At 38.8% G+C, this 24,460-nt stretch overlaps 1 protein-coding gene across 2 annotated transcripts in view; it reads right to left on the bottom strand.

The window, feature by feature from the left end:
- Nucleotides 1-18,475: 18,475 nt before the first annotated feature.
- Nucleotides 18,476-24,460, bottom strand: part of rnf31 (ring finger protein 31) — a 32,067-nt gene continuing 26,082 nt past the window's right edge. For both annotated transcript variants that reach the window (XM_087240919.1, XM_087240920.1), the window contains exons 21-23: nucleotides 22,392-22,488; nucleotides 19,151-19,316; nucleotides 18,476-19,043 (exon numbers count right to left, since the gene is read on the bottom strand). In XM_087240919.1, the coding sequence (XP_087097045.1) occupies nucleotides 18,993-19,043; nucleotides 19,151-19,316; nucleotides 22,392-22,488 (314 nt within the window). In that variant the 3' untranslated portion in view covers nucleotides 18,476-18,992. The remainder of the gene's footprint in view (nucleotides 19,044-19,150; nucleotides 19,317-22,391; nucleotides 22,489-24,460) is intronic.

Raw genomic sequence — 24,460 nt, forward strand, 5'->3', positions numbered from 1 at the left:
TTTGTTTTTATTTTCTTATACTTTTTATTCTTGTTTATGTAAAGCAATTTGAATTGCCCCTGTGTATTAAATGTGCTATATAAACAAACTAACCTTGCCAAAATTAAACAAAATTGTATATACGCTTTTACAAACTTTATTATCTACAAATAAAGAAAGTGCAGAGAAAGTAAGCCTAGCTATACCCTCCGCTTTGGTAAGCAACACCCTGCTGTTCGCATTTCATTTCTTTCACTTTTGCCTGAAGTACTTCTGCATAAGCCCCGCCCTTTTGGAGCACAACCTACTTGCTGTGGAAGTCCCTCCCTCTTTGAGGTAACCAAACCTACTTGCGACGTAAGCCCCTGCCACTTGGAGCTCTCTGGGCTGCAGCCAAACATACTTGGCTGGAAGTGCATCTGTTGTGTAAAACATATGCTGGATAAGTTGGGGGTTCATTATGCTGTGGATACACTTGATTAATAAAGGGACTAAGCCGAAGGAAAATGAATGAATGTGTCTTGAGCATGATATCACATTAGAATGATTTCAGAACAAACATGTGACACTGAGGATTGAAGTAATGATGCTGAAAATTCAGCTTTCGCATCAAGAAATATTTCGTTTTCAAACATAAACCGAGCCTGTCATGCTGAAGATCTTCCTATGGCAATGCGGTCCATATTTCCGCGACCCTCGGTCAATCCACCGGAGGAAATATGTCAAGCTACAACTGGGCACAGGGGACGGCACAATTCATTAGCCCGGCCTTAATTGCTGTGGCATTTCAAAATGAAACATCATCATCTGTTGCTAAATACAGAAAGCGGGGAGAAGACGCCACATGATTGAAACGGAGTTGTCTTGTACAGCGTGTGCGCAAATGACATTTGTTAGGGAGGCATTTAAGACACTATATTTAAACCTAGCCATGGGTGAACAGCCACTGTAATGGGAATGATAATTTGACTCCGACTCAGTGGCTTAATTTGGTGGAAAACGATTTGTCATTATGCTGCATAACATCAGGCGTCTGTGATAATGGCAGGAATTCTCACATCATCATCTTTAAGGTCCATATTCCACACAACTGTGTTAAGAAGGCACAAAAAGGAGCTGATGCCCTGAAGTAGAGTCGGTTTCTCATCTCATACGATCTAACTCTGGATGCAGGGTCCTAGTGCCCGGAGACACAATCCCATTTCCTGCTTGCCAGATTTAGACCCTTTGGCATCACACTTAGCTGGTGCGCTTGAAACCGTATACTCTCAGACTCAGAGTAGGTAGTGCATTTGAATTGGAAAAATTATGTTCTATAAAGTATAAATCTGAATGGAATTTAAGCGATATATAACTGCCATATTAGTCATTATTATCACATGACTTACCATCATCATCATCGATCTTGCCACATCACCTTCACACTCATCTGGGTGTGACTAAACCACACTGAACTGAACTAAACTGAACTTCAACTCTGAAAACTGGACTGACAGTTTTAATTTACTAGAACTCCTATGTTAAGCTACTTTAAAACGATCTACAGTGCATTGTAAAAGCGCTGTAGAAATAAACATGAATTGAACCTCACTGTTGGTCATTAAAGTGCCTCTATGATGGGTTTTTGAAACGGAGTTGAAATGGGAGTTATGGGAGTTTTTCAAGGAGAAAACAACAAAACGGGAGGGTTGCGGGAGATAGGTCTGAAATACAGGAGACTCCTGGGGAAAACGGGAGTGTTGGCAGGTATGCTCACACATACACTCTGCATTCTGACTAATTCAATATTGTTGATAAGCTGTGGTGGGCGATAAGCCGTGGTGATCTCATGTTGAACGCTGTCAACCAATCACAACAGATTGTTATCGGACCAATCAGCGCAGATTAGCCTCACGCAAAGTAAGGATTTGGGAACAAATTAATCGCTAAACAAATCATATGGAAGTTGCTGGGATAATTAGGTAAAAATAAATGCATATTATAAGGCATATTTTGAGTTTGCTTGCATGTCAGCCTGTTGTTGGAGATCCCTAAAACCAGAAAATGACCCTTTTTAATGCATAGGGACTCTTTAAAGTTCTCCTCACAATATCCTCAAGGGATAATAAAGTGTCTACTGAATTAGCACCTTAGAAGTAGTAGTTATTGTTGTTGTTTTTTTTTTTTTTTAATACAAGAAATCGTGTACTGTTGTCACATATTGTATAGCAGGGGTGTCAAACTCAGTTACTGGAGGGCCAAAGCCCTGCATAGTTTGGTTCCAACCCTGCACCTTGCTTCAACACACTTACCTGTAAGTTTTAGACAAGCCTGAAGGACTCAATTAGTTTGATCAGATGTGTTAAATTGGGGTTATAACTAAACTGTGCAGGGCTGCGGCCATCCAGGAACTGAGTTTGGCACCTGTGTTGTATAGTAGGCAATTGTGGACACAAACAATGGTATCCCTTAGACGTATTTTTTTTTTAGCTTGCAGGGTAATCCATTGCAGATTTAATTTTTGATGTTTTCCTTTCAAAACACGATAACGTATCTGTTTAAACAAAAAAAAAAAAATACAAACAAGAGTATGGTACAGTCTGTCATGATAAGGTATACACGAGAGTCAATGGCATATGTGCCAAAACATTATGACCATCTGCAATTTTATTCATTCATTCATTTTCCTTTAGCTTAGCCTCTATTACAGAGGTCACCACAGCAGAATGAACCACCAACTATTCCAGCAAATGTTTTACACGGAAGATGCCCTTCCAGCCACTACTCAGTGCTGGGAAACACCCATACACACTCATTCACACACACGCACTCATACACTTCTGCCAATTTAGTTGATCCAGTTCACCTATAGCGTTTGTCTGAACTTTGGGTGAAACCGGAGCAACTGCAGGAAACGCACGCGAACACAGAGAGAACATGCAAACTCCACACAGAAACGCCTTGCAATTTTATTATAGTTTATTATTATTTATAGCTCTTGATGATCTAATAATATTTATAGTTCTTGCTAATAAAAGGATTATTTACCCAAAAATGGCAGCTCGGTGGTGCAATGGCACAATAAGTAGCTCAATCGCTTCACAGCAAGAAGGTTGCTAATTAATATCGCAATGTCCAATTTTTCCAATATTGTGGAAAAACTTCACAGCATCTTAGTTGTCATCCAGTCCGACATTAAGACAACTGAGAGCTTACAGTTTGACATGGGGACCGTTATCATGCAGTCTGACAAGATTCAACCGTATTGTATTAAAAACTGGACTGTGGATGTAAGCTGGGCTTAATTCAGCCTAAACTTTTCCACACCTTTATGAGTTTGATTCTAGATCCTGGAAAATGGCCAGGACTAGATTCAATGACAAACAATCAGTTCTGATGATCAATGTATTGAGTTTGCACATTGAGTTATCTCTGAAATTGTAAGGTTTTGTGAGTTGCTCCTGGTCAGCAGTAGTGAGAATTGACCAGCAGTGGTCCGATGTGGGACAGGCCACAAACAGTGACAGGATCTTGAATGCCAAAGGCTTATCGACGCAAGTGTAATGAAGTCCAAGCCAACAGAAGGTCTTCTGTGGCAAAAATCACATACGATTTTAATGATGGATATGGGAGGAATGTGTCACACTGTGCACCACACTCTTGTCCACCAGCAGAAGCACACTGTACACTGGGCATGAGAATGTCAGGACTAGACCTTGGAGCAGTGGAAGAAGTTCACTTGGTTCGATGAGTCCCATTGACATTACATGGATGGTCGTGCACATGTGCATCATTTACCTGGAGAAATGATGGCTCCAGTGTGCACTATGGAACATGCATAATCAGTAAGTGATGCTCTGGCCAATGATCTGCAATGAAATGCTAAGTTCATGGGGATGTAAATTTGAGATATGCAACCTACCTAAACACTGTCGTAGATCAGATACATCATGATAATTGTCCTCCACTATAGAAGTGGCACCCTGTCACACATTGTTCAGGAATAGTCTGACAAACGACAAAGAGGTCAAGGTATTGCCCTGGCCTCCAAATTCCCCAGATCCCAGTCCAATTGAGCATCTGTGGAATGTACTGGATCATTAAGTTTGATCCATTCTGGCCTTACCTCACAGCTTGGACTTGAAAGATATGCTGCTAACAACATGGTGCCAGATACCCCAAGACAACATCAGGTGTCTTATAATGCCCCTGTGAGACACAGGACCAACAGCATATTAGGCAGGTGATCATAATTTATTCCTTTTCTGTCGGCTTAGTCTCTATTTTAGAGGTCATCACAGCGGAATGAACCACCAACCATTCTTGCATATGTTTTATACAGCGGATGCCCTTCCAGCCGCAACCCAGTTCTGGCAAACACCCATACACACTAATACACTACATCCAAATTTTAATTTAATCATTTTCAGTTTAGTCCCTTTATTAATCTGGGGTCGTCAAAGTGGAATGAACCACCAACTTATCCAGCATACTATATGTTTTACAAAGTGGATGCCCTTCCAGCTGCAACCTAGGACTGGGAAAAATCCATACACACTCATTTACACACACTTAACAGCTTAAATAACTGAACTATTTACATTATTAAAATAAAAATAAAATAAGTCAACCTAACAGTTCCAAGTTAAAACTGATTCACTAATTTTAATTTTAATTTTTTAAGTAAAGTAAGTAATCCCTTTTTACAGTGTCATTTTTGTCGTATATTAGACCAGGGGTCTTTAAACTGCCGGTGTCCCGCATAGTTTAACTCCAACCCTAATCAAACACATCTGAACAAGCTAATCAAGGCCTTAGGTGTACTTGAAACTTCCAGGCAGGTGTGTTGGGGCAAGTTGGAGCTAAACTCTGCAGGGACATAGGCCCTCCAGGACTGAGATTGGTGACTTCTGTATTAGTTGCTCAGATAAGTCTACGGGCGCACTCACACTATGCTATCCGAACCATGCCCATGCGCATTTCCTGGTTCGTTTCAAAAGTCTGAGTGCTCTGAATAAGGCTCAGGCACGGCTCAGTTGGCTGGCCCTGTCCCAATTGGAAGAGGTGTGCCAGAGCGCAGTTCAGTTGGGCTTTGGCACGGTATGCTTGTAGTTTAAATGCAAAGCATGCCTGAGCCCAAAACTGAAGACGAGACGTGACTTTTAAGGGACTGTTTCATATGGATTTATTAATCATTCTTACTCTTCAATGAAGACAAACTGTCGCAGTTTAATAAAGACGCAAACCCCCTCAACTGCACGACAGCTGCACCTTCAGCAAACCTCCTAATACCTGCAGCACGAGGACTTTATGGTTATTTATGAGTGTCAAATGCAGCTGATCTGTTCGGTGAAATATTTGACTGTGTGTCACCACATACCATACGACTAAAAAGATAGTACTAAAGCACTCTTCGCTGTGCTGAGGGAGAGCGCTTCTCTTCTGTTAAACTGAACAGCACATCATCAATGACGTAATCGTGCTCAGGCTCGGATGCAATGTGAGAAGGGCAAGGGAACAAGCATGCTTCAGCACGGTTCAAGGCAACTGTACCTAGTGAGAGTACGCCTAAGTCAGTGGTTCCCAAAGTGGGGGTCGAGACCCCCTGGGGGGTCATGAGACAATTAGGGGTTGGTCGCTTGGTGATTTTCAAAAATTTTATATACTTCATGTCATTAAACTATTAGAATTACTTCATTTTATGCATAACCAACAGAAGATAAAAAATAGGATTTAATAGTTACATAAAAACAGCATAGGTGATGCGGTGGCGCAGTGGGTAGGACGTTCACCTCACAGCAAGGTCACTGGTTCGAGCCTCGGCTGGGTCAGTTGGCATTTCTGTGTGGAGTTTGCATGTTCTCCCCATGTTCGTGTGAGTTTTCTCTGGGTGCTCCGGTTTCCCCCTTAAGTCCAAAGACATGCGGTACAGGTGAATTAGGTATGCTAAAATTGACCATAGTGAATGTGTGTTTGTGAATGTGTGTATGGATGTTTCCCAGTGATGGGAATATATATAAACAACATACAAATAGAAGCCAAACAATTATACAATACAAAAAAAAGCCAGTTAATATTACATTAAACAAATGAATGACTTAAAAAATAATATGGTTGTGAGACTGTTGCACTTTTTTTTGTGATGGCAATATGCTCGTGTTTATATAGTTTCTATTGGTGTGTGTGCACTGTTGTGTGCAATGTTTATATGTTTATAACCACCTCAGAGAATAGTGGGATGAAATGTTTGGGAACCCCTGGTCTAAATATTGTAATGCAAATAAAATTGGTGTGCTGGTATACATTGAAAATCCTGATATAACATGTCAAAACGTATCAAACATACAATATTTGATCAATTTGACATTTCCCATGCCCTTTCCTTTCGCACATTCATGCCAAAGGGTTCTTATTAAAAGTAATGGGGTCTTGACCAAGCATGCTGTTCTCACATGACAGAAGGCAGCTTAACCCAGAGACCCACAGATGTGAATAATAGGTATCCACTACTCCAACTGTTAATGGAGTGTTTTGAGCACATGTATATTTGAAGAAATGGTGTTGCGTGCCAAGCTTCCCTGCAGCGACAGGGAAAGAGAGAGAGAGAGTGAGGGAAAGGGACAGACACGCCTGGATGCTCAGAGCCTCAGGGAGCTTGTGCAGGGTTATGTGGGGCAAAAGGATGAGGCAGCCTGGCCTTGATGCAGTCCCTGTAGCTCCTTATTCCTGGAGAAAACTATACATCACATTAAACTTAACTGCTTTCTATTACTAAAATCCATATTCACAAAGACAGCATGTGGACCAGCAAAAATCTGATGTCTATTTAATATATATGTATTTTAAATAAAATCTTAAGTTGTGGAATGGGACAGTTGAAAAGAGAAGTAAAAATAAATGAATAAAAAAAAAAAAGTTATTATTTTTTCATAGATGCCCTTACCGGTTTACATTTTTCATTATAATCTGAGAATACATTCACTTGTAAAATGAATGAGTTGAAACATTACATGGTTTCAATATTTGATAATTTCCTCTCATCTTTCTTAATGCAGTATAAACAGCAGCCAATGAGAAACTAACATCCCAAGCTAAGCAAACACTGTTCTCCACAATGTGGATGTCTAACAAAACAAGTCTTTTTGGTAAATCCCATTTCAAGAATTTACACTTATGCATGCTGTCCCGGGAGAGAGCCCTGAGCTTACAAGATCCTCGTACCCATGGCTACCTCCCATTAGCAGGGCGAAAGGGTAGTTTGAGCTTAATGAACTCCCCTGACTTGTTAAAGGGCACATAGTTTCCCCTTTTTTATGATTTAATATTAATATTATGGTTATTCTGAGTGTGCCAGTTTAGGTAAAGTTCAACACACAGTTCAGATGTTTTTATTATAATGTGTAATTATCAAAAGTGTCATGTTGGGGGCGTTTACACAGTTTGCTGTTTTAGGGGCGTGTTGCTTCACAGTTTCGCCTTCCCGCCCAACATAACAAGGGGGCGGGGCCAAGAGCTCCCACGCTCTGTGTTTGCAACAGACAGGCTGACAGACAGAGAGAAAGAGAAGCTAAGCTAGGATGAGCATTCAGCCGTACATGTACAACTCTGGACACAGACCAAGCAGAGAGTACAAAATCATTTGTGTCTTTGTATAGTTTCGGTGTACAAGTGCTGAGCTTGCACCCTGACAGGAACCAACGCCCAGAACTCCGAAATGCACGGCGGCGCACCATGCAAAAGGTACAAGCAATAATTCTGATTACAGCAATAATGTGGAGAATATTGATCTTGTGTTGAGACCAATGAGCTTTTCATCAAAAAATAGAGCACGGGTGTTCCTATAGTGATATCGCTTTGACTCACATGCTGAAAATGGCGGATGTGCAACAAGAAACTGAGGAATATGAGGATATTGATTGACGCAAGGCTGTCAATCAATATTGGTGGGCGGGGGGACCGCTCTCCTACGTAAAGTTGCGGTCGGTCTAAAAACCGCTCCAATTGGTCCACTGTTATTATGTTGTTAAATTGAAAAAAAAAAGGACTGTGTGTGTTTATATCACCCCAATATGACGGTCTACACACTATACTTTAACACACATGTCTGTCCAAACAGCTTGAAAAGTAGATTTCTGCTGCGACATTTGAGTGGTAGGGTCAGAGTTTGGCATCAACATCATGAAAGCATGGATGTATCCTGCCTTGTTCAACAGTTTAGGCTGGTGGTGTTAGTGTAATAGTGTGGGGGATATTTTCTTGGCAAATTTTGGGTCCATTAGTACCAATTGAGCATCGTGTCAACACCACACAGAGTATTGTTGCTAATCATGTCCATCCCTTTATGACCACAGTGTACCCATCTTCTGATGGCTACTTCCAGCAGGATAATGCAGCACATCATGAAGTGTGAATCATCTCAGACTGGTTTCTTGAACATGACAATGAGTTCACTGTACTCAAATGGCCTCCACAGTCACCAGAACTCAATCCAATAGAGCACCATTGGGATGTGGTGGAAAGGGAGATTCGCATCATGGATGTGCAGCCGACAAATTTGCAGCAACTGCGTGATGCTATCATGTCAATATGGACCAAAATCTCTGAGGAATATTTCCAGTACATTGTTGAATTTATGCCACAAAGGATTAAGGCAGTTCTGACCAACCTAGCCGGTACTAGTAAGGTGTACCTTATATAGTGGCGGGCACGTGTTTTATTTGGTCACATGTTGTATTTATTTAGCTGCTTTAACTGACAGGTTAACTTACAATAAGCAAAACTTAAGTAAAGAAAAATAAACAGCCGAACACTAGTTCAGTCCAGGCAATCAAAATACTTTGAAATCAACCTTAGGCTGACTCAGGCACTTTTGTTTGTAGATAAAAACTCAAGTTGATAAAATAGTGTTCATTTTTCCCAAATGAACCAAGCTTGACATCAAACAACAGGTGTGTTTTCAACCAAAAGTGATTGAAAGCCTACTGGGTGAAGATTTATTTCACACCCCTTTAAGGACAAATAAATGTCAGTTGAAGTTGATGCTGGGTCCAGAGTTGTCTTTTTTAACACAGCTTTCCAATGCCCATAGTAGACCTTCACCCCTCGTCTTCCCCTTTCCTTGCTCTGCCTCTCTCTAGCATTTGATTGTCCTGCGGGATATCAGCAACTTTAGAATACTGCACAGCTCCAAAACAGACGTGAGCGTCTTAATAATAGTTGCAGCCTAGAAAGTCAAGGCGGGGTAGATAATGCCAGTCAGAAACCCAGAAAGCATGAAGCCCCAGTTGCTCATTTCAATATAATGGATTCAACCAAAATATCTGACATCCCCCTTTAGGATACGCTCAGATATTTCAGTAATAGAATTTAATCAAGTCGGGATGTTATTCAAATCTTTAGCCGTTACTGAAAGAGTACAGTTTTATAATTTGTGAGCTGTTTATCTCTTCCTCATCACAAGTGTGGTTTGGAGTTTACGTAATACACGGTGCTTCAAGTTTTTTCAAGCATTAAATGTTCTCATTTTAATTTGACTGCTGGTGCCAATTTATTTTGATACAGTTGGTTGATCTGCATTCCACCACTACATTTGCTTTGCGCTGCTATCTGGTTATGCAAGATAATGAAGGTCAAAGGAAAGGTGCGCTGTGCATGTTAAAAAGCTCTTGCTCCACTCAGGAGGTTCTGACCTCACTCACAAACTTTCTCTACCAGCTGTAAGTCTGCACAGATGCAATAAAAAGAAACCGGTGTAATTTAGTGGCAAATATGGAAGCCGTTCCCACCATGGATATGAAACCAAACTTGACAAAGGCCCAATCCCAATTCTATTGTTGTACCCCTACACCTTGGCCTTTGAAACAGAGTGTGAAGGGGAAGGGCTTCAAAATGTACCCCTAAGAAATGGGACACCACTACAGCACACTTCATCATATGTCATCGTGATCTCTTGCTTCATAAGAGATTGACGATCGTAACTGGTGTAGTTAGTCCAGTAGCGCTATTTTTTTGATATATATCTTCAGGAAATCACTGAAGACATATATCACGTTATCATAACAATATAAAGTTGTAATAAGATCGTAACTGTACTGTGCTTTTACACTGTGGCCCAGGCACGTGCACACATAGGGCTCAACCTATGCAGTGCATATGCCCTTTTTAGTCTTGGATAGAAAGTACCCTTCTAAAATGATCTGAAATGCCCTAGCATCAGCGACATTCCCCAAAGCTCATTCCCAGGGACTAGACTTTTCTGACAGATTATTCCAGTGTCATAGAGTGACAGAATGTTGTGGGACAACTATACAGGAGTTATTATTATGGATTAATGATTTTTAAATAAAATTACATTGTAACTTTAATGCTTAACAGATTTTTATAGATTCAGCAAACCTGAATGATTTATTGTACAGTATCCATACTTCCACAAAAAGCTTTGTCATTTTCTTTTTGCTAATGTTTGATAATTAATATTAACCAATTCTTTTTCACGATTGCTACAACTTTTCAAATGAACAGCTACTTGACTTGCTTTTCCAAACAAATACGTACTACTCCACAATATAACAGCATTGAAAATTAAATCATTATAACTGGGGGGGGGGGGGATTTTACACCACTCATCTTTGCAGAATTGTTGTATTTCAGCTACATTTCAAGCATGAACCACCTTTTTTTAAGTTCATGCCACAGCTTCTCAATTGAATTGAAGTCAGGACTTTGACTAGGCCACTCCAAAGCCTTCGTTTAGTTTTTCTTCAGCCATTCAGAAGTGGACTTGCTGGTGTGCTTTAGATCAACCATGTTTCTGGAGGACCACCCTGCATGTTTTGGATGTCTCCTTTGCCTGTCACACCCATTACAGGTCTAAAAGCCTCTGCTAATGAGCTGATAATCTGAATCAGGTGTGTCTTGTTAAGGAAACTGGTGGTCCCCCAGGGGCGTGGTTGAGAAAAAACTGACTTAGATCATTCTCCTGCTTCAGACCCCAGGCTTGCTTCAGCTTAAGGTCACTAACATATGGACAGACATTAGCCTTCAGGATATATTGGTACACAGAAGAATTCATGTTTGCATTTATCACAGCAAGTCGTCCTGAAGCACCCAAACAGCCCTAGACCATTACACTACCACCACCAGATTTTGTTCTTGGTATGGTTTTCTTTTTCTAGTTAAGTTATACAGGGCTATGGAATGTTAAAAGTTGTTTTCCCTTAATAACAAAAGCCTTCATTTTAAAACGGCATGATGTGTTTACTTCTTTTATCTTTGACTAATATCTAAATCTGTTTGATGATCTGAAACAATGACTGTGTGACAAACGTGAGAAAAAAAGAAGAAATCAGTAAGGGGCAAATATTTTTCACATTACTATATATATATATATATATATATATATATATATATATATATATATATATATATATATATATATATATACATAACATATTTGTAAGTCCAATAGCTGAATATAAGTGGCCATCTATCCAATATTTCAAAATTTGTTGCATATATGACATACAGTTTTTTATATAGCATATATAAAAATCCAAATACGAACTTATATCTCAAGTAATTTGCATATACTCTGTGTATATTTTTATATGAGGAGCTAGATCAACAGCTCTAGGGCTTTAGTCTTTTATGTCTCAGTGCCAAATTTGCATCATAATATCCATGACTCTCCTGGTATTATTAATGGCTTTATCTAGATTTGATCATTTAAAAAAGAAAGAAGGCCCAAAGACATATCAGACTGAGCCTAGTGATGTTTAACCCATTTCCTAAGGCCCGTTTCCCCTGTCCCATCTGTCTACAGAGAGCAGCACACATACAGTATCTAAGCCACTACATGTAAAGCTTGCAGAAATCCTCAAAACTCAGTTGACTCAATATTCCAAATAAACAGATTTCAATATTTGCAAATGAAGCCAAATATTCTGCATAGAGCAGGGCCCAATCTTATCTACTGGACCATGAGATAAAAGGACTCAGATTATGTTTGAAACATCAGGCACCAATGAATCAAGCACTTAAAAAAGTAAATATTGAAATATGGAAATGCATGAGAACATGAAATTGCAACAAGAAAATAAGCGGCAGAGCTCATTATAAAGATATCTCGCGACTACACACTACACTAGCTCCATTTCACAAGGGAGCGACGGCTCTGGGTGTCAGAGATGTGGAAACACTTGAGCAGAATCACAGACCCAGCTGGGCTATACACTGGATTTCTGTCTCTTTATTTCTTCTCCCTCCTCTGCTACAGACCAGAACCTCATCTATCCCAAAAGCCCCAGAGACACAGGTCCCCGCGCCAGAGAGGCTATCTGTCAAAACAAGTTAGACATCACGTCACAGCTTGCCACAACTGTCATAATCATAGAGAAAAAGCCACTGCCAGTGTGCTTATTCAGGGCCAAACTCTGAACTATGACCACAGATGCAGACGGTGTGATGTAAAGCATTTGTATTGTAACCGACTATGCTTATCTTTGCATTTTAACCTTTGACCTTTGCATTTTATTTGCTTTGGCTGATTCTGTTAAATAGACAGTTCACCCTGATAGATTTTATGGCTTGTTTCATTTGCAAACAAGTATCTGCATCTGAAAAGGTGTGAACCACATGGCTTACAGGAACTCAAGAGTTGTGACCCAACCAAAACAGTTGGGTAATCTCCTGGCTGGCTCGCCAAATTGTTAGATTTTGCTGAATTTGGCTTAACCTTTCTTGGGTGGCTCGCCAATTTATTAGGTTACCTGAATAGATAACATAAACAAGCTGACCAAAGTTCTTACAGGGAGAAAACTTTATTGAAGACAGTAAATAGTACAGTACCTCAGCAGTGATGTTAACTCGTCAGTCTTTAAGTAACTTAACCCAAAGACATTGGCGAGCCACTCAAGAACGGTTAAGCCAAATACAGCAAAATCTAACAACCTCCAAAAATGCTGTCAATTTACTAACCCTTAGGCTAGCCTGATGATTTTTGTTCCTCAGTAAAACATTAACGAAAAACATTAGCTGAAGCCATGTGCTTAGTGATGCATAAAATGCAATTTTACAGCTACCAGGACTTTGAGTGTCAAAAAAATAAACAAATATATATACAACCAAAACAAAAATTTAAACCCATGCCTGATACATTTATAAAGCCAAACACTCACCAAAAAATAACAACTGAATATTATTTACTGTACACCCATTATTGCAAAATTATGCAGAAGTATTACAATGTCCGAATTTCTTTTGGCTGTAATAGTACTGTAAAACTGCTGGGTTGTTGCAAAACTGGGAAATTATGGACAAACTAAATTGTTGGTTTTAATTTTTAAAGTACAAATTTAACAGTGGGCGACGCAGTGGCGCAGTGGGTAGCACGTTCGCCTCACAGCAAGAAGGTCGCTGGGTCGATCCTCGGCTAAATCAGTTGGCGTTTCTGTGTGGAGTTTGCATGTTCTCTCTGTGTTCGCGTGGGTTTCCTCCAGGTACTCCGGTTTCCCCCACAGTCCAAAGACATGCGGTACAGGTGAATTGAATAGACTAAATTGTCCGTAGTGTATGAGTGTGTGTATGTGTGGATGCTTCCCAGTGATGGGTTGCAGCTGGAAGGACATCCGCTGCGTAAAACTTACGCTGGATAAGTTGGTGGTTTATTCCGCTGTGGCGACCCCAGATTAATAAAGGGACTAAGCTGAAAAGAAAATGAATGAATGATAATCAGACATGAGTCTGTGAATAATAACTCATTTCACTTCATATTTATGGTGCTTTATTTTTGCATATTCTTAAATCAAACATATTGATTTATGATATTATATAATAGTTACAAGGGCATGTTTTATATGATTAAATTATTTTATGGTTAATGTACAGTAGAGCTGATGAATCCATGGTGAGGTAACGGTAAGTGACATTATAAAGTACACTAGAAAAAGTACCTGACTTGTGTCCTCGCGTCCTCGGAGTTCATTCTTCCAAGTCTGAACTTCTAAGAACGCAAGTCTGAACTTTCCATTCTTGGTATTGAGAAACAGCCCTCGTCATTCAGTATATTCAGGTCAGCTGACTTCATTCTTTGGGCACACAATAATGCTGAACTAAACCTGACCAACTGCAGCATCCACAGGTCACAGCATTTCCTCCACAGGCTTGCATGGTAGACATGCATCACTTCTTCCATCTCTCTTCTTACCACATGACATTCTTCCATTGCTCTAGAGTTCAATCATAATGCTCCCTGGCAAATTGAAGCCTTTTTTATGATTAGCTACTCATAAGTGGCTTTGTAAAGCTACAGAGCTGTTTTGTCCCAATGCTTAGAGCTACCATTGCATTGTGTATGTGCAAATGCTCTTACTTTCACTATTAATCATAGCCAGTAGTTCATTCATGGTATATGATATGGTTTCAAAAAAAAATCTGACTACAGTTCCACCTCAAAGATGATGGTTTCCTTTTACAGTCAATCCAGTTTTTAATAAGGCTTTGGACTTAACCCAATTTTAGTAGTTTCAGCAATATATATATATATATATATATATATATATATATATATATATATATATATATATATATATATATATATATATATATATATACACATATACCGAACCTGGGCAATCCTGGGCAAGAAACTTCTTTTTTATTTTGCATGTGCCGCTGAATTTAAACTCTGGTTCTGGGGAGCCACTGCTCTGCACACTCTGCATGTCTCTCCTCTCTGACACATTCAGGTCAGTTCATGGTTCTCTCTGATAATGAGCCGATGACCTCAATCAGGTGTGTTGGATAAAGGAGACATTCAAAATGTGCAGGACCAGGATTGAAAACATTGCTGTAACAAATCTATTTCTCATTATTTAGCATTAGCAACTAACAATAACATACAGAACGTGTTGATTCAATAAATCCAAAAAGGGCTTCTTTGCTATTCTTCGGGCTGCTGATCTCATTCACAATTACCTCAGAACATGTCAGTCTGTCCTCGGCTCCTCATGGGGTTTCCTCTGTCACTGTATCCCATCATGCATTTCTTATTATGTCAGTTCTTTTTGCAGAGCCAATCAATATCCTGAACAAGACAAAACCAGCCTAAAACACAGATTACAACTCAGTTTGGATTGTACATTAGTTAATATAAGAAACACTTGAAAGATGTCATGCAAAGTCAACTGAATATCATTTATATCTTACCTTGTTATGCTGCAAGCGGTGTGTGTTACACCCTCATTAGAGCTAAATAAGGGGCTTGTTAAATATCGTATATCCTGATAGGAAATACAATAGCTCACAGCTGAGTGAACCATACAGAGCTGAAGCTCAGATAAAATAATAATAATGAAATATTATTTCACATTACTGTATATAAGTGATTAGTGATAAGGCAGATTTAATGCAACAAATAGCGTAAAGTTAAAAATCCCATCCACTGGATGTGTGACCAATCAGCATCATAAAACTTCACAGTCCATGTAATTCTCATTGCAGAGAATAATGACCTCTTAAAAAACATCATCGACTTTCTCATTACGTGTGCCTATAATTTCTGCTCAAACTGGCCTGTGCTCTTCCATGATCAAAAATGAAATTCATAAATTCAGGAATGTCTGGCTGAACAAATGTCCTCCGACTAAAAATAGCATCTGATCAGTGGTTTCCCTGACTACCACCCCACTGTAAACGGCTTTAAGACTTTTACAGACTGAGATGAGGAAAATGTGTTTTAAGGCCTCCAATCTCAGGCAACCTTGACACGACTGGGTGGAAGGATAAATGTAGTGTTGAATGAATGACGTCACCATAGCAGTGCACACCATTTATGGAGGTAAAAATGTAGATTGCAATGCTTTAATGTGTGGTTTAAATACAGGTTAAAGGGGTTGGGTTTACGTTAAGTATCAGGGTTTCTACAGGTTTCATCAAGTCAAATTTAAGACATTTAAGGCCCTTTTAAGACCATTAAGAATTACATTTTAGACTTATGCAGGTTTTTTTTTTTATGTATTATCTTTGAGGAATCAAATTATTGTTTTCAGTTGTCTTTGCCCGATTGCGGAATTTGCTATAAAAATGTCTAATGGCTCTTGTAAATTGCACCTTTTTGCAATAAAAAACTTAAATATAAAAGATAAGATTTTATTGAGATGTATTGTTGGTGATTGATCGATTGGATGGAAAAATTAAGGCCCGTTTAAAACCTACAACAAAATATTTCAGTGTATTTAGGACTTTTTAAGGCCTAAAATTTAGTCTTTGAAATTTAAGACATTTTAAGAGCCAGCGGACACCCTGACTGACTTGTCCTTTTTTGTAACAAGATCTGTAACCTCAGTCACTATTCCCTACATTAGTACACTAATACTGTATAATCCAGTTAAAGGAGTAAATGAAAATGAATGAGTGAATTTGAGCACTGAGGGCACTGAAAGGAATGCTATTTTGTTTAGACTTTGTATTGGTAGCCTAGTGATTTTGTCTGTACACATTTGCTTGTGTTTTATGGCAAACCCTGTAGTTTGTCGACTACTGTGTGCCTGTGGTGATTTTAACAGAAGAAAAAACATCACAGCACATCCCATTACATAATGTGCCCTTTCAATGTCACTGTGTCAGGGTCAGTGTTCTATGGTAAAAGGAGATTGGACCAATCATTGCAAATGCGCAGTAGCTGGAGAAAACGGAGCATTAGATTTTTTTTTTAATCAATTAGAGCTTAAGCAACAACAGTGATGCGACTAGTCACTGCTGATTTGAAATATGCAATTTAATTGTGAGTTCAGCAAGCAGTTAGAGATTTTAGAATTCCTCCATTGGTTTAGATAGGAAAGGGACTTTGACTACAACTGCTGTGCAGTAAACACTGCTCCATCTGACCGCACATGCTGGAGGTTTCTTAGAACCAGCTTTCCTGACAAAATGCACATGAAAAGTTGTGATTAATCACTCAGCCCTAGAGCAGAGATGATGTGGTTTTTATCCCCCGTAAACTACTGGACAATGTGTGTACAAAACAGAATTTAGTTGAAAACAAAACTATGGTGGTCGATAGAGCTTAACGTTATGCAATTTAAGAAAACACATGCAATTACAAAAACATCCGCAAATTTAGAAACGATCTTCATCACTTTGACAGCTCATGTGTTGCAAATTCCCAAAACACAAACAACTGAAGAAACGGGATGCATTTCGTCACGACACAAGCAGCTTTATTAAAGCAACATTTCAGTTCATTATTAATTAAGCTAATAATTTACAAAAGACAACAGAATCATGTAATCAGGATATATTAAAAAAATAAATAAAAATAAAATAAAAAAATAAAAAAATCGCATTTCAAAGACCACTAACAACTTCACTGAACAAGAGTCATGGCATAAGAACACATCCATGTCCCTGATTAATAAATAGACTAAGCCGAAAAGAAAAAGAATGAATGGATGAATGACAACATGCAGCGTGTTTCTTCAGTTGTTTGTGTTGTGACAAAATGCAGCGCGTTTCTTCAGTTGTGCTGTGAGAATTTGCAATACATGAGCTGTCAAACTCATGAAAATCGTTTCTTAATTTTCTGTTTTTTTTTTTTTTTTTTGTAATTGCATGTGTTTTCTTAAAATTGAAGTCTGAATATAGTTGACCAGGAGCTACAGAATAGTATTTAATCCTTTATTTTTATGGATTTTATATGATTTATGCAAAAAATAAATAAATAAATAAATCTTAGAATTTTTTTGTCTTTGTTTCCAGTCCAAATATCTACATTTCAAAGCAAAAACAAGATTATTTCCTTAATTCTACTGGCAGATAATTTCCTGAAAACAAGTAAAAAACTCTTAATCTACACTTATTTCTTTTGACGGTGAAAACTAAACAATTTTTTTGTACTTGTTCTAAGAATTTCTTTTTTGATATTTGGACTAGAAACAAGACAAAACACAGTAAGAAAATATTTTTTTTTCGCATTGTGATTATTCAATTTCTCTACCCAAATACTGTTAGACTACCCCAAAACCCATCAAATAGTGCTATTCAAACTCTCTTCTGAAACTGTAATCATATTGCAATATTTTCACAGAAAAATAAAATATTGCAATATCAGAGTTTTCGAGACACTACTCGCTGCAGAGCCATTTGGGCAGAGCTGAGCTCCAGCGAGGGGGAGCTTGAGCTTTCGCTCCTCCTCCTATAAGCTGTTTTAATGCGTACACCCATCCCACCCTCTAACCCCAACCCCCAGTGACATCACTCGTAGAAGAAGTGCAAGAAAGGAGGAGCGAGAGCTCAAGCTCCCCCTCGCTGGAGCTCAGCTCTGCCCAAATGGCTCTGCAGTGAGCACCACTTGGATTTTTCCAACATCGTGCAACCCTACTTCAGTTTGTGCGTGCCTGCGTGTGTGTGTGTGTGTGTGTGTGTGTGTGTGTGTGTGTAGTGAGTGACTACTGGTTTTACTGGCTGATCTTTCTAGTGGTTATTAAAAATGTAGTTCTTTTTGAAACGCAAACTCACAAGATTGAACTTTTTATAAATTATGTTTAATTACATATGTATATACAGATTGAGCCACAATTAAAACATCATGCCATTATTTACTTTGATTGTACATCATTTGACACCGATCATCGTATAAATCTGCAATGTAGTTTCTAGTTTAATTTGGTAAAACTAATAATGAAAAATGAAAAGAAAACTTCACTTGTAAAACCATTTAAAATGCTGATGTTGACAATTTAATCCATTAAATGTAATACAAAATGTGTCATTTTTTAAATCGTCAAGCTATAATGCTATTTGATTAAAATAAAACATGATTAATAAAAAGAACGAGTTTTCAATCACAAAACCTTTGAGAAGAAGATGAAAGCATACAGTGTCTGCATTGTGCAAATGTGTGCAACTACATCACACTGGGAATAGGGAAGCACTGTTTAACATTCTGTCGTCCTCACAGCTCACATCATTAAGCGGAGCTGCAGGCGCACAGGGTTAAAATAGTCAGCACAGGTTAAATGAACATAGTAAAAATGTCTTCACTTCTTGCGAAGGACCTTGTCACCCAGAGGCACGTCATCCATGAGTTTCTGCAGGCACGAGAGGTAAAAAAAAGAAAAAGAAAGCAGTTTGATAGCAGGACAAAAGGGACTCAAGAAAAGGGTCAGGGACTGAAGAAAAGACTGTATCAACTCACCTTAAGCAGTCTGCTAAAGTGTGTTTGTTCATCTTCTCTATCCAGCAGTGTGATGTCCACATGGTATCTCCTGCAGGCTACTGTTAGCTCGTCCATTGTGAAAAGAAGAGCCGGATCAATTGAATGGCCATTTATGAGGCTGACCAGGTACTCTCGATAATGCTTACTGAAAAACAAAAAAAGTAGGATGAAGGATCTTGATTTTGTCTTGTCACGAACATAGATATCAACCTTATAGGGTGAACTATCCCTTTCTCAATTCACATTTGCTCATGCTGAAATTGCACACACAATAACCGTGACATGATCAAATGTTTATTGCATTTTTGCATGTACAGACCTAATGTTACAGCATTGTCCCAAAGTTTTATTTAAATGCATTTTGATTTAAAAAGGTCACATATTGTTGCTATAAAAGAACCTCATTGTGTGTATTTAGTTTATGGTACTGTGTTTAGGGATGCTCCGATCAAGATTTTTGCAGCCAATACTGAGTGCAATCCTTGTCATGGAGATCGGCCGATACAGAGTACCGATTTTGATGCTTCAAGCAGTATATAACTTTGCCACTGCATAAGCACATTTTCCCTCAAAGTATGAGATCTCGCCTTACCTAAGAGAATAAGTTAAGGATGTTGTAAACATGTAATGATTGGAAGCAGCTTTACAAACAATAATAGAGAAAACAGATATGGTAAGATGACTATCAATGCAATTTAGAAACACTGCTCATGTGCTGTAGCGCTGCTGATGTATAACTCAGGAGTGCATGTGCATCTTCCTCTGCTTTTAACCTCATAAACAAACACTTACGATCCGTTCTCGAGATCAGCCAGATTAGTGAGTACCAATCTAGTCGTAACGTGATTATTGGCTGATCACAGCATGCCTAGTTTACATGGTTTAAGATTAAAAAACGGTAAAAAATTCCATATACTGTACTTTATTGTTATAATCTCAGCCACAACTTCCTGAATAACTACGATTTTTACAATGCTTAAGGTGCGTCCCAAATCGCGTACTTATGCACTATTCTATGCCATTTTGTAGTATGAATAGTGTAAGTAGTGCATTCACACTGAAATTCTAAAAAGAATAAGTGCACTTTAAATACCCGAATGATGCTGTTATTTAACTTGTAAAATCATGTGTGGAATGTTGGACACTTCACACACTCAACACTGCAGCTTTGCTCACATAGCGAAACGGGCAGAGCTTTCGGGCACTGATGTTGGATTACTTTACTTTTTATTTTGGATTGTGAAAAAGGTTAGAGTTCCATTTGGGATGACACTATATACATATACTATGCTTGATTGTGTAACTGCATAAGTGCATAGTTTGCCATTTGAGAAGCAGCTTCAGTGTTCTAAAAAGCGCAATACACAGTAATGCCAACTGACCCAGCCGGACTTGAACCATCAACCTTTTTGCTGTGAGGCGACAGTGCTAACCACTGAGCCACTGTGGTGCCCCTAACCTTTTCAATTCTTTTTAAAAGGGTCAAAGCTTCTTAGAGTTTACAGTTTTTTAAAACATTTTTATTTGGTTCCTAAATAATATGTTCTCTTTGTATTCCTTACAGTAGAGTAATATTTAACATATCCATAAAAAAGCTCAAGTTGCTTCCCAAATCGCATTCTTATGCACTATTCTACGCCATTTTGAAGTATAAATAGTAAACTCTGATTGGCCAGACTTTCAGTGCATTGTGATTGGCCAAATACACCAAGCATGTGACAGAAATTCTATGCCCCTATCAACTCAATCTTGAATCTGGGGTGCATTCAAACTTGCTTCAATTCCCTGGACTTAACCAAAGTTTGATTGCCCCTCCTTGCCACCTTCTCGCCTGGTTTGTGTTCACACTGTGTTTTTTTTCCTTCTGAACCCCGGTACGCTTGCTTCGTTTAGCTGCTGTTGTGTATGGCTGTGGCTGGGTGATGGCCACGAAAGCAAAAACGAAAAGTCATGCACACATCGCAGTCGATCTGCTTTTTCTGAATCTTTCGGTTTTGGACATACAGAAAGCAACTCGCGTCCATCTGCCAGAAAAATATAAAAATGTTTAGAACATAACGTGATGTCTGCAGAAGCTGTTTTTGGAGAAGACTAGCAGACATTATCACTGTGTTTGCCCTGGCCCAGTCCCACTTGTCAGCAAGGTACAGTACGTGATACACAGACAAACACACACACACGAATGAACATTATGAAAACCATTACTTCCGTTCACTTTAGTTATTTCGTACGATTGCACTCATACCAGAAGTGAACTGGACCAGAGTTCACACGAACCAACCCCAAACCACCTCTTTCAGCCGGACCCGGGTACAGTTCGTTGGTGCGTACCCGAGTTCAGAAGACAGCTTTCACTCTAGCTAAACGCAAAAATGATAGTTTAAAAGCATGTCCAAATACATACATACATATATACATGTATATATACATACATATTAACATGTATATATACACATGTACACACATATATATAAAATTTGGCTTTGAAATTTTAGTCTTTGGGACTCTACAGATCTTACATATGCATAAACAACTTGGGTCATATGACCCAAATGATTTTAAATAGTTAAATAAAGGTCTGTGGCAGTGTTATTTTAGTATCAATGAGTTACTACTGCATTTAAGTCTTTTCAACTTAAAACTATCTTGTTAGCCAAAATAATAAATAAATAAAACGATTGAAAGCAAGCTTCAAAATGATTGCTTAAAAATTATCAAGCCCTACCTCTACATCAGGGGTCACTGATCTCGGTCCTGGAGGGCCAGTGTCCCTGCAGGGTTTAGCTCCAACTTGCCTTTACACACCTGCCTGGGTGTTTCAAGTATACATAGTAAAACCTTGATTAGCTTGTTCAGGTGTGTTTGATTAGAGGTTGTAGCTAAAATCTGAAGGACATCGGCCCTCCAGGAACAAGTTTGGTGACCCGTGCTCTACATCATTGCCCCTTTATCCAAACAATTCCTCAATTTGATCAGTTCCTGCCAAAACTGTTATAGCTGACAGCAAAATGAATGGTGAAGTCTCAGTTTTGACATGTTTGTTTGTTGTAACTGCATTTCGATCATTTAAATCATGTCATTGTGCTGTCATTTTCAAGTACTCAGGTATTCTTTCTGATCCCGGAAAAGCAAAACAACACAAATGACAAAACACTGATATGCATTTGAGAGATTGGAGCGTACAGGGAGCAGTCAACATGATAACAGTGAAGTCACTCACTCGCAGAGTCCCGCCTGGCCCGGCTGAGTCTGAGCACCACACGGAGAATCGGTCGGACGAGGCCCTTCATCTTTCTGCTCGATCACTCCACACACACCTGACGCAAAAAAGTAAATAAATAAATAAAAGCAAAAGATGCACTGGGGAGAGGCAGAGTGTTTTCGAGGGAGATATTTTCAGGAAAGAGAAAAAAGTGGATCAAAGTGTGAACTAAAGCTGCATGGAGTAGGTGTATGTGTGTGTTTCACGACGATTTCATGGTACAAATATAGCTTTGGGTCTGAGAAGCTGTAATTGGATGGCAGTTTTAGTTGGAATACAGTGCTTTGCTTTATGATGTCCAGCTTTTAGGCTTTGATTACAGTAAAAGCAATTTTGTTCCACTGGGCAATTGAGATAAAGCGCAAAATTGGAAGCAAACTAGACTTTAAGACGGAGACAGACAAATTAGATGAAGAGACAGACGCAGACAGACAGATTATAGAAGCAGATAAGACCGATAAGATGGCTAGTGGCTACACAGTCAGAATTAACTAAATTAATAAAGGCTCTTTCACACCAAGGACAATCCACTTCTATTTTGGAGAACTTCAGTCTCAAAAGAACTTAAACATATCAGTTCATATGATAAATAAATAATCCATACACAGTGTAAAGTGTGTGAGATGCACATTTGGCTTTGTGTTTCCATATTCATGTGAATGACCCATTCATTTTTTTAAAGGGTCAAATCTTCTTGTAGTTTACTGCTTTTTTGTTCCTAAACAATATATGTTCTCTTTGTATTCCATACAGCAGTGGTTTCCCAACGTTTATTTGCCTGCGACAGTCTAATTTGGATGGCCTCATGCATTCGTTAACAAGAACTTTGGTGCAGATAAGGCACTGTGGCTGGGTCAGGGACTCTTTGCTTAAAAAAATGGAATAAAAACAATTTTTATTTTTAGGTCATTTTGTGTTTCCCGTATTGCTAGAGCTGTGACCCAAAATGTTTGGAGCATCCTCACCTGGGTCCAGCATGCTTGGGTCATTACACTTAACTACTGAAGAAGAATCAGAGACCGTCTTTTTTGTGGAGGACAAATTACAAGTCAGCCAGAGAATAAAATTAACTAAGACAACGTGATCATTCCCCTAATTGTACACTGCTAAAAAAGGTTTTTTAAAATATGACACGACTCCCCACTGAACTTGCTGAGGTCCCCTTGTGGGCCGGGAAGCCCCTGTTGGGAACCGCAGCTATACAGTACAGCAATATTAAACATATCCATAATATTTCCCCAAACATACTTGTCTCAAGTTTTTAGGGCTTTCATGGTCTGCTTAAAGTTAATTTCCCGTTATTTTTTAAACACTTATCTGATTGTTTATAGTTTGGCAGAAGTTATTCCCCTGAATTACACAAAGCATCAGGGGAAAAGGTGGATAATATTGATAAGAAACATATCATATTTTTTTAGAAATCAAAATGTCCAAAAGACATTCAATCATTTTTCTTTGGCTTAGTCTCTATTTCAAAGGTCGACACAGTGGAATGATCTGACAACTATTCCAGCATATGTTCTATGCAGTGGATGCCCTTCCAGCCGAGTACTGGGAAACACTCATACACACTAATTCACACACATACACTACAGACAATTTTGTTTATTTAATGCACCTATAGCGCATGTTTTTGGACTGTGGGAGAAACCCGGCCCAGTAGGGACTCAAACCAGCAACCTTCTTGCTATGAGGTGACAATGTCTAAAGTAATAATACTAATAAATAAAAAAGTAGAGCCACAGTTCCTTGAAATCACTTTCCAAAACCTATTTTTCACATGACTAATAAAAACATCAAACAGAATCTAAACAAATTTCAAGAGTACAAGCAATTAAAGCAGCAAACAACAACAGTGCAGTGCATGCTCACAGTAAACAGAATATTATTAGTGTGTATTAGCGTGGACATCGTATCACAGTTGTCATTCCTGATGAGAATAAGCCTTAAAGGAATAGTTCACCCAAAAATGAACATTTTCTCACCATTAACTCGCACTTAACTGGTTCTAAACCTTTATGAATTTC

Source organism: Danio rerio, chromosome 2, assembly GCF_052040795.2.
Source record: "Danio rerio strain M-AB ecotype USA chromosome 2, GRCz13ab, whole genome shotgun sequence".
Classification (NCBI taxonomy): Eukaryota; Metazoa; Chordata; class Actinopteri; order Cypriniformes; family Danionidae; genus Danio; species Danio rerio.